The sequence below is a fragment of the Oncorhynchus tshawytscha genome, linkage group LG05 (genome assembly GCF_018296145.1).
Source record: "Oncorhynchus tshawytscha isolate Ot180627B linkage group LG05, Otsh_v2.0, whole genome shotgun sequence".
Classification (NCBI taxonomy): domain Eukaryota; kingdom Metazoa; phylum Chordata; class Actinopteri; order Salmoniformes; family Salmonidae; genus Oncorhynchus; species Oncorhynchus tshawytscha.
In genome coordinates, this window is record NC_056433.1 from 83428377 (window position 1) to 83440342 (window position 11966).

An 11966-nucleotide genomic window follows, 5' to 3' on the forward strand; every position below is an offset into this window, starting at 1 on the left:
TGAGCTGACAAGGTACAAATCTGTCATTCTGCCCCTGAACAGACAGTTAACCCACTGTTCCTAGGCCGTCATTGAAAATAAGAATTTCTTCTTAACTGACTTGCCTGGTTAAATAGAAATATGGCTTTCCATATCTGGTGGGGGTTCTATCAGGGTGTGACTATTCCATAAAAAGAATCTCCTGGGTAGGTAATAATCACTCTATACCAAGGTCGGGAGGAAGTGTTTAACAAAGGAGCATTCTACAATAAAGTCATTTCTGTGATAGGCTTTTTGAATAAATAAAGTGTTTCCTAATTTTACAGCCCCGCCCTGTTTCATAAACAGTCGGAATGGTGCGGAAACTTGAACATAACCTCTGAACCCTTCTCTGGGGTGAAGGACAGATATTTTTGTTTTGTAATAAATATGTCTCTCTTTAAACCAGTGGAGCAGAAATATAATGACCAGAGAATCATTTTATACAAGTGGAGTCTTGTTTTATTAAAATGTCCTTCCTCCTTCAACATCAGCATGTTTCTGTTAATTTTTGCTTTATCAACAGGAAACAGGAAACAGCTATTGTTTCTACTTTCTACTCAACACCAAGGTCAGTTTTTTTTCACTGCTTTTTGTTATATTGTCTCATTGCGGCAACTCTTCAATGGGCTCGGGAGAGGGGAATGTCAAGTCATGCATCCTCCGAAACATGACCCGCCAAGCCATGCTTCTTAACACCCGCTCGCTTGACTCAGATGCCAGCCGCACCAATGTGTTGGAGGAAACACCGTTCTACTGACAACTGAAGTCAGCCTGCAGGAGCCCGGCCCGCCACAAGGAGTCGCTAGAGCGCGTTGAACCAAGGGAAAACTCTCCCTTCACCTGGACGACGCAGGGCCAATTGTGCATCACCCTATGGGACTCCCGGTCACAGCCGGTTCTGACAAAGCCTGGGATCGAACCCCAGGCTGTAGTGAGGGCACAACACTGCGATGCAGTGCCTTAGACCGCTGCGCCACTCGGAAGGCCCCACCAAGTTTAGTTTTAACCTCTTATCATTGAAAGCCTCCTGTTCCCAAAGATTGGTTCTGGAGGTAGGGCTGCCATAACCCTACCCACAGGATAACTGCTAGAGAGTCAACTGGTGGATGAGAATAGGGCTGCCATAACCCTACCCACAGGATAACTGCTAGAGAAAGAGTCAACTGGTGGATGAGAATAGGGCTGTCACGGTGCTTGATATCACGACATGTACAAGAGTCACAAAGCTAAATGAGGTTACGATAACGTCGCCATAGGATGTCAGTTGAGAAAAAAATCCCCTTTCGGTAAACTGCCTTTGGAAGATTGTCTGTTGTTCTGTTATTCCACAAGATACAGTAGGTTTTATTCAGGGAAAGACAGTTTATTTCCTACCGATGTCACTGTTCAAGTGTTCACATATTTGACATTCAGCTCTTTCTTTTGACACTCAACCCTCAATGAACGATTCTAACAATAAGCCATCATTACCAGCCCATTAGTGAGGGGAACTGGCCACAGATAATATAAAATCAAGAGACTTCCTGCAAAAAGACCACTAGTAACACTCTTGGAAGTGCTTCCCTGTGGATAACATGTGAATAATCGTATCATGACACTATAACTTTGTTCCTCGAGCTAAGAAAAACATATCCCCTCAGATTAATAAAGTCAATAAGCAACTATTAAAAAATATTTTATTATTATTGGAAAACCAAAACAAAATCAAAGAGAACATACTTATTCAGGTGAAAGCAATACAAAATATCTTAGTTACAACAACAGAGCATAACCTAGAAAATATTTCTCAGTGGAAAGAAAATAGTTGGTTCTGGGTCAGGTTGTTCAATTAGTTGGTTCAAATATTCATCTTCACCACCGAGTAATTTGGTACAACGTATCAAATATAATCTAAATCTCACCAATTAAAATATTCTATAAAGGCACAATGTCTGACTGGCAATACCAGTTATGTAATATACTTTTTTTTGATTGACTGTTTCAATCAATTCAGATTATACTGCTAAATTATGCCAACACTTATTCTGGAATAATCTAGAATTGTTTACTTCATTAAGACACAAAAGCATTTTGAAAAAAAAAAAAAGCATCATAACAGTAAGAATCTGATAATCTGATAAATTACAGCGATCCCTCTCCTCCCAGAATTATTGGAATTTCCGTGTGAAAAATATCATATTCAACATCTCTTCTCTGTAACCCCCCCCTGTCCAATTTGTTAAATTAAAAATAGAATTACCACTTAACAATTATTTCAAAATATTTCCAATATAGTCATCTAATAATATTATTCATTAAGCAAATACTACACTACACTACACTACACACACACACACACACACACACACACACACACAGAGAGCGAGAGAGATAGAGACAAACCTAACGCAGCATCCCAAATTACGATTATTTCCGTCTTCATGTCTGCCATTCCTCGAGGTGAGCTGGTTGGTTGAAAATGTAAAACCAGAGAATTAGTGCAAGACATTTCAGCCAAATATGCAGGGAATGGAGGTATTGAAATTATATTTTAAAAATATGTATACATGAGCGTTGAACAGCAGAAAAGGAACTCAGTTTGTCATTTTACCAATGCATGGATCAGTGGTGAAATCCTGGAATTTAGACTCAGATTCAATTTCATGCAGCAACAAACACTGTAAATTGAATAGCAAAAGGAATTTCTTTTTTTCAAGGTAACGATTTCATTTCATTTTCAGTAGAAAAGACAAAACAAGAAAAACGTGAAATAGACATATTATAAAATCAATGCTGTACATCTTCCCTATAAAGCAAACTTTGGGTCTGAAATAAAAACCAACCACCCACAACAAACTGATGTCCTCAACCCAGACCGTCACTCTGTAATTACTTCCTGATTCCTCAACCCAGACCGTCACTCTGTAATTACAGCAGCTGGCAGTTGTGAAATGATCAGAAATATGACAAGAGGACCAGAAAGAGAGGACATCTCAGTTAAAACTAAACAGTGCAGTTGGGCTGAATATTAAATGTTGATTTGGATCGGTCAGCATAAAAATCTCTATTAAGAGCATATGACCTCTGGAAGAAATCACCTCTAGGTCCTAGAGTTCACCTGTGAAGTCTAAAAACCCCACAGAGCACCTGGGTGTGTCTTCATAGCACCTGGGTGTGTCTTCATACCATCACCCCTCAGCTACAGAGCCACAGCTTCTCCAGAGCACCATAAAGACGGAGAGGAGCCCAGCCCAGCGAGCCTGCTCCTACTTAGCCAGACGTCTCCTGTAGCTGCCAGTTCAGTCCATGCATCCTCCCTGCTCTATGCTCTCCTCTACTGCCACAGGCAGGACCAGGTGGGAGATACGGCTCCATAGTCCACTCAGCTTGTCCAGGTCCATCCGATTATAGGAGCCAGGCTTGTCTGAGCTGTTACTTTCCACAAAGGTGTCCGTAATATAATCCTGGACCCTCTCCTCCACCTCATTCAGACTGAGCTCCTTCCCTAACTCCTCCTCAGGCAGCAGCACAGTGAAGAGCAGGAACACCTCTTTGTAGGCTGCATTCTCGTGGTCACAGTAGCGGTAGAATATGATCGTGGAACCCGGGGGCAGCTCCTCAAAGCGGTGGATGACGGCTACGGGCTGGTCCCCCTCGAAGGCTTCCCCCAGCTGGGTGTCGATGTCCAGCTTGACCTGGTCGCTGTCCTGGCCAGCCTTGCTGGCCCCGTCGATGTGGATGGAGGAGGCGTTGAGGGCAGAGGAGAAGGCGGAGGCCAGATGCAGGGCAAGGCAGTGCAGCGTCTTCTCCCCCCTGCGGCCTGCTGTCAGCATCAGGCTGACTGGCTCCGTGGGCCGGGCCGCCTGGAGGTGCCTCTCCAGGTGGATCCTGCTCCTCCTCCACAGCTCAGAGCGCTGCCCGGGGAACAGGGCCTCCAGAGCAGATAACTGAGAAACAAACGTCCCCTCTCTCACAGGCCAGGCTGGATGATCTCCACCCCCTGAAGGCCTGAAGGGCAGTGAGAGGTGATGGTAGGCCAGGAGACCTAGAACACCAGAGACAAGCAGCACCAGAGCCTGAAACAGTTTCCACATGTACCCTGCAGGGATGAGAAGATGACCATGTTTAATTCCAGAAACTAATGCAAATATAAATAATATTAAAATGCCTCCTACTTTAGGACAATTCAAGGTGGGATTTTTTTTAAATATATACATTTTTTAACTTACCCCCAAAAGCTTTCCCAGGAATTGCCTTGACAACAGCTGATTTCTTAATATCTTAAAATAGAAAAATATTCACATTGAAATAATACTGAAATAATCTCAAACACTACTTCCTCAATAGAACTGCACCAGTATACATAACGGTACCTTGTTTTCTGAGTTTGGTAGTTTGTTTTCGAGTAGGAATATTGTTCACCCGACAGCTCGATGTGTAGGACTCTTCAGAGGTGGGGTAACCTCTCATGCTATAATGGTTCGCGCTGGGCAATCCTACACAGAGGACAATGTTAAAATATATAACACTTTAGATTGACTAGGAAAACTACATTAGCTCTGTCATCTTACCAGTTTTTTTGTCTTTCCTCTCCATATTCTCCTTGTACTCTGCCATGCTGCTAGTCTTGTAAATCAAAACCTCTGGTCGGTTTTCCAGGGGTCTGAGTTGGGTTGCAGGCTTGGTACCAGACGCAGCTCTTCTTGACATTTCCACTGAAAACAAAACACATGAAAAGCCCTTTAGAGAAAAATCTCAGTTTGATATTCACTGATCTTCAGAAATCGTTAAGATTACAGGTTAAAATTAGGTCCTACTTCTCTTGGTTTTAAACAGATCTGTTTTCAGCTCCTCGGTTGTATGAATGGAACTGCGACTCAGTAGGTATAACCTGGGATCTACAATCTCTTGGGAGCCAACACCGACCGTCTTCGGTACGTTCACATTCATGTGCCCCATCAAAGTTGTATCAAAGGGACCTGTTACAGGATGGGTAAGCCACAGGACAACCATCAAGCCTAGAATGCACCATTAAAGCTGCAATATGTAATTTTTTGGGCATACCAACCAAAATCACATAGAAATGTGAGTTATAGATCTGTCTTCCCCAATGAAAGCATTTCTATGCTTCTCGTTATTACGTTTTTTTTTTGTGTGTGTGTGTCTTTTACTTTGGGGTTTGTACACCAGCTTCAAACAGCTGAATATACAATATTTGTGGTTATTGAAATTATATTTCATAGCAGTTTAGATGGTACAATGATTCTCTACACTATAACTGCTTTTTTTTTGTCACAAACTGAAATTAGGCAAATTAGTTTTTTCAACCAGGAAATGGCGGAGCGATTTTTGCATACTGCACCTTTAAGTGGGCTAAGGAAAAATAGCATCAAGAATCCGTTATGTTTCCTATTTGTGAATTTGGTCAGGTTGGGGTGAACGGTAATGTGGTCCTCCTAAACTCACGTTTATGCTGTTTGACATTGTGATGGGAGGAGTCTTCCTCGGCACTCATCTCCTGTTCCTCGTTCTGCTCCGAGTCCAGATCTTCATCCCCAGTGGTCTCCTGGACATCCATCTCATCCTCATCACAACTGCCATCCCCTGCCACTCCAATCTCTGACTTATTCTTCTTGCCAGGGGACTCTGAGGTGGGAAAGGAAAGCAGTAGATGAAGAAGTACTACAATCTCAATCATCTGTTTAACCTCCGCAAGCCTTTACGACTACTAGCCTATTGACTTTTACCATCGTCCTCCATGGAGCCATTGACAGGTGTGGATGGTAGCTTGCTCTCTTCCCTCCTCCTCTTCAGCGGACCTCTGGGTGCCAACTCTAAAGTAACTGCTGGCAAGGGCGAGAAAAGGAGTTTAGTGAGTGACAATAACGTCAGCTAAAAGTTACATCCAAGCTGAATATATCGGACTGCTGACTTCCAAATTATTGACTGGTTAACCATTAACTTAGCTAGTTAACTCATAACTAATTAAATTGGAAAGGCTAAGTTTGTAATGAATGAGTAACGTTAGCTCCGGTTAGGCTATTTAATGAGGACCATGTTAATTATTTTAATGACTGCTAATGAAGAGATAGCTAAGTTAACTAGATAACTAACATGTTAAAACATCGTGTTAACTAGCAAATGTTGGTTTTCATGCATTTTTACGATATAGCCAATTTTTACTTTGTGGGTGTGTTATCTAGTTTGCGGAGACAGCTAGAGGAAACGGAAGACTGGCTAGCTAGCTCGGTTATGTAGATAGGATTAGTGTAGCAGCCTGGCTGACAAACCTTTCATCGATTGCCTTGTCGACCTCCTCGCTGGTTGAGCAGAGTTGTTTCGTAAAATCTCAGGATCCATGGTTCCACTCTAAATTATACCTTATAGCGCAAATTAAAAATTCACCCTATAGCGCAACTTCTCAAACGCATTTCCTCGGATGGGCCGTTTTTTTTTTTTTTTAACAAAACAGGAAATAAATTGTACGTTCAACAGATTTCGTTGGAAACACATAGCTGGCGAATCTATGTTCCGGATATAAGCGGTCATTCTGCCACTCCACATCTGTCACATTTCTTATTGCTCCTCTGCAACAAGGGGCAAATTCAAAGCTGGTATTTATCTGAGGAATACGATACAGTGGGTATGTTCATAACACTATAGAAATGCAAATAATGCTGGTAAATTACCACTACAGGGTTTATATGAATAACGTTAGGGGACCCCCTTGCCGACTCCACAGTTTGGGAGCCACGGTACTATGTAAACCGGTGTTAAATATATTTTCAATAAGCCAAAAATTGTATCTACAGTTGTTTGAAGCTGTGTACAAAACCGAAATTGTATGGGCAACTTTGGGATTTTGGCAATTAAGTCCTTTATCGACTTCTCAAGAGTCAGATGAACTCATGGATACCATTTTTATGTCTCTGCATGCAGTATGAAGGAAACTAGTCAGCAATTGTGCTAACGCTAGTTAGCAATCTCCTTCAAACTCCAAGAAAAATACATTAAAATGGAAACCACGGGTTCAATTGACTCTGGGGGAAGTCGATAAAGGGCTTCATTGACAAAATCCTGGAAGTATCCCTTTAAGAACAGGAAGCATAGCAATAGCTCACATTGAGTAGCTCAACAGTCTAAGGCACTGCATCTCAGTGCTAGAGGCGTCACTACAGACCCTGGTTTGATCCCGGGCTGTATCACAACCGGCCGTGATCGGGAGTCTCATAGGGCGGCGCACAATTGGCACAGCATCATCCGGGTTAGGGGAAGGTTTGGCCGGGGTAGGCCATCAATGTAAATAAGAATTTGTTCTTAACTGACTTGCCTCGTTAAATAAAGGTTCAATAAAACATTTAAAAATGTAATTTAACAGATCTAGAGCTTTTTAGACTTGCTTTCAATTTGTGACAGATCTATAACTCACATTTCTATGTGAATTTGGTTGGGTCACCCAAGGAGTTACATATTAAAGATTTAAGCCAGAGTGTAGGCGAGCCTACCGCGTTACTCCTTCGTTCAAGGACCTTGTGTTATATTCAGAGGTAGACTGGCTCTGGTAAAATACAGCCAAATACTCCATCTAAATGTGAATCAATTTTCAATTGTGATACGGTTCTAGAAACATAAAGCCCTTTACTTTAATATCACATCAAAATTATTTCACAAATGCTAAATATTCACTTACTGTACACAGTTTTAACAGGCTTAAACTAATTAAACGAATCAAATCTAATCTTTATCACAGTTGCCGCCGCCAGTATTTTTCAGTGAAAATACGTTTCAGGCGGCCTTCTTCCATTACACACAGGTGTTCGGAGCATGCTAGATAGCTAATTAGCACAGGTGGTTGCCTTTGTCTTCCGTCCGTCTTCTGTAAAAATTGAGATATGGTGTACCCCAAGAAATTGTGACAGATCTAGGTACAACCTTCTTATCTAAGGTATCTATTAGGTAACAGATGTATTAGGACCACTCCCTACCACTCACAGACAGATGGTCTTGTGGAGAGGTACAACCAGACGTAGAAATCCACGTTGGGAAAGTTTGTGACAGAAAATGGAAAGGACTGGGACCATTGGCTGCCTTACCTGTTGTTTTCATACAGAGATGTTCCCCAAGCATCCACAGGATACCCACCTTTCGAACTCCTGTATGAAATACAGGTCAGAGGAGCCCTGAATGTCCTCATAAACACATGGGACAAGCCAAAGATCCCAGAGCCAGAATGCATTCCTCAACTACGTACTGCAAATGGAGAGAAAAGACAGCCATGGAAACATGGAGACGAAAAGGTTGGTTTGACAAGAAAGATAAAGAAAGGGTATTTGAGCCAGGACAACAGGTTATGCTGCTCTTACCCACCTAGCCCAATGGCAGTTGCCCTTTAAAGTCCTTTGAAATATGGGTCCGTCCTTCCACCTGTGAAATTTAAATGCCGGTGCGCAGAAAGACAAAAACAGACCTTCCATGTCAATCCACTGAAAGAATGGAGGTAAAGAGATGTTCCTGTCAGTCAGCAACTGTTTTGTCAGGGGCAGTGAAGGAAGACGAAGACAAAATTGAACAGCTCTTCCCTTCAAAGTCTAATCTAACAGTTGAAGATCTGGACTTATCTAATTTGTCTCCATAGCAGAAGGACTTGGAGGCCATCTCCAACTGGGGCTGCAGGTAGCCCAGTGGTTCGAGCTTTGGACTAGTAACCTGAAGGTTGCAAGATCAAATCTCCTGAGCTGACAAGGTAAAAATCTGTCGTTCTGCCCCTGAACAAGGCAGTTAACCCACTGTTCCTAGGCTGTCGTTGAAAGTAAGAATTTGTTCTTAACTAACTTGCCTAGTTAAATAAAGGTCAAAGGAAAGAGAGAACTGTACTGAACTGTTTTCAGACAAGACAGATTACACTGGTGGAGCACAAAATCCCACTCCAACACTCCACTCCAGTTCACCAGATTTGATTTGATTTGGATTTGAAACACTCCACTCCAGTTCACCAGATTTGATTTGATTTGATTTGAAACACTCCACTCCAGTTCACCAGATTTGATTTGATTTGGATTTGAAACACTCCACTCCAGTTCACCAGATTTGATTTGATTTTGATTTGAAACACTCCACTCCAGTTCACCAGATTTGATTTGATTTTGATTTGAAACACTCCACTCCAGTTCACCAGATTTGATTTGATTTTGATTTGAAACACTCCACTCCAGTTCACCAGATTTGATTTGATTTTGATTTGAAACACTCCACTCCAGTTCACCAGATTTGATTTGATTTTGATTTGAAACACTCCACTCCAGTTCACCAGATTTGATTTGATTTTGATTTGAAACACTCCACTCCAGTTCACCAGATTTGATTTGATTTTGATTTGAAACACTCCACTCCAGTTCACCAGATTTGATTTGATTTGGATTTGAAACACTCCACTCCAGATCACCAGATTTGATTTGATTTTGATTTGAAACACTCCACTCCAGTTCACCAGATTTGATTTGATTTTGATTTGAAACACTCCACTCCAGTTCACCAGATTTGATTTGATTTGGATTTGAAACACTCCACTCCAGTTCACCAGATTTGATTTGATTTGGATTTGAAACACTCCACTCCAGTTCACCAGATTTGATTTGATTTGGATTTGAAACACTCCACTCCAGTTCACCAGATTTGATTTGATTTGGATTTGAAACACTCCACTCCAGTTCACCAGAGAATGTACAGTATAACAGAGCGGCTGGTCCCGGTACTCAAGAAAGAGCTTGGTGTGATGAAGTCTCTAGGGGTCGTTGAAAGGTCAAACATTGAGGGGAGTAGCCATGTTGGTCTTGACCCCAAGAATTCAGTGCGCTCGTATTTAGAATGTTGTGTGGGAACCGCCAAGTTCAAAGGGAAGGCCTAGTGCTTTATCTATTGAATATCATGTTAATGAATAATGTATTGAGCGCTATTATTATGCCATTGATGTTGTGGGTAACTGTTTACCAATAGTTATCATGTTTGAAAGCATTTATCTGAACTTCCAGTTGTGTAGCCTACCCTCAATTTAATTGCAGTACTGGTTCAGTGCAAGCTGGGTAGGGCTCCATGTATGTATAGTATATAGCTGGGTAGGGCTCCATGTATGTATAGTATATAGCTGGGTATTTGACCTCAGACGGTTGGTTAGTTAACTGCTTGTTCTGAGGCTGTGGAGACTTTTGTACGTTTCTTTGTTCTAATTAATTCTGCTTTATTTTGTCATTCTCTTATCCTGGCATCCTTAAGGGGAATTTCACCCTGGGGGAATATGGGCCTGTTTTCATCATGTCCGAGGCATTTCTAGGACAGTGAGATGTGTTTCACACATAATGGCCCAGGAGGAAGGCGGGTCTGGGCTTCGCTCGCTGAATTATACACCCTATGACGGCTTCCGGTGTATTGATGAGGATTTTCCTATGTGTAGATATGGTTTTCCTTTGTTCGATAGAGCCTTTGGATGTCTTTCAGCAATGTTTCTATCAGCGGATTAATTGCTAAATATACAAGCAGACACATTTTGTCCAGTCTCTGAAAGACTACAACGTGAGGTGGGCGGTGCTTTGTGCTATAGCCCCGTCTCTCTCCCAAGTCAGGCTTTCTTTAAAAAAAGGAGGCGAACACTAACAACACAATCCTTTGGGCAAAACGCCTCTCATCAAGTGACGACCTCTCATCAACACAAATTTGACGATGGAGCACTTTTTTTTAATGTTCTATTAGCTACTTGGTGACTTTCCAACGGAATATAGCAAAGAGAATTTGAAACAATTTGAGTTGGATTTAGCTAATGTTAGAAGCTCAGCTACAGTCAATGCTGTAGAGGGCAGATGACAAATATGGTGCCTAGCTAAGTAAGTTATTTTTCCTACAAGCCACCTACCCGCCTAGCTATCAAGCTAACTTTAGTTTATCTACTGAAACCCATATTGTATATTGCTAACATACTACTGTGTTACAGTGGGGAGAAATCAAATTATTTTTCTGTTTGCTAACTTAGCTACGTAAACGTACACCGTTTAGCTAGCTAAGTTAGCTAAACAACTACCGGTATCCATATCTATGACTAAAAATCTTTAGTATCTCGATTGTAAAACCTCTTCTCTTTTTAGTCATAGATATGGCTATTAAACAGTGAGCTACAATGTTACAACCAGCCACCAAATGCTAGGTTTACCAGCAAACTAGATGGCTAGCTAGTTAGCCTGGCGCCTGCTAACTTGTTATGCGCCATGCCTCACATTTGTCACTTGTTAGCAAACGTGTAAGATCAGCAACTGTAAATCATTTTACGAGCTAGCTATGTAACATAACTGACGAGGGTAGACGTTGGTTATGATTATGATCGTGGATGCATTTCAGTCTCACAAAATTATAAGCATGACGCAAGATGGGATTCCAAACAGATGTAAATAACATGTATATCAAGCTAGCTAGCTAGCTACGTTTACTAGCAACCAGTGATAAGAAACAATAATACAACAATTTAGTGTTGTAAATCTCTGAAACTGAAGCTGGTCTTATGACACAAATATTTGCCTAAGCATGCTTAATAGACATGGCTGTAGGTAGATACTGTCTGCCTACCTACATAGGTACATTTGTACAGTCTGGTCACAGTGCAAAGCTTGAGGGTTATGCCACATTTCTTTCTATTAGGCTAAATATTGTTGTAAATGTAATCTCTGTGCCTGTGCACATGTATGCATGTTCATCTAGTCTACTATAATGTTGATGTTATGCTGGCACAGTTCAACTGTCGTTCACAAAGTACAATAGAGTATAAATTATAATCTTCTTTTTGTCTAACTGACAATACAGTGTGGTGCCTGGCTTCATCCTTGATTTCTAGTTGAGTCTAGATACAGAAACAGAATTTATTTGCCTGCGTGTGTCATTGTAGCGGAATTGTATCCCGTGAACTGTATCTCGCTCTCTCTCTCTCT

General features: G+C 41.6%; 1 protein-coding gene across 2 annotated transcripts; it reads right to left on the minus strand.

Annotated features, from left to right (window-relative positions):
* Positions 1 to 1680: 1680 nt before the first annotated feature.
* Positions 1681 to 6471, minus strand: LOC112251452 (torsin-1A-interacting protein 2). 2 transcript variants are annotated; one of them, XM_024422425.2, is made up of 8 exons: positions 6291 to 6471; positions 5748 to 5843; positions 5467 to 5646; positions 4818 to 4979; positions 4572 to 4715; positions 4374 to 4496; positions 4230 to 4280; positions 1681 to 4099 (listed from the first exon to the last, which is right to left on the minus strand). In XM_024422425.2, exons 1-8 carry the CDS (start codon positions 6358 to 6360, stop codon positions 3300 to 3302), a joined length of 1626 nt encoding a protein of 541 aa, XP_024278193.1. In that variant the 5' UTR covers positions 6361 to 6471; the 3' UTR covers positions 1681 to 3299. The 2 variants fall into 2 exon arrangements, with proteins under 2 accessions (XP_024278193.1, XP_024278192.1); XM_024422424.2 differs by having other exon boundaries at positions 5748 to 5846.
* Between the last annotated feature and the right edge of the window lie 5495 nt (positions 6472 to 11966).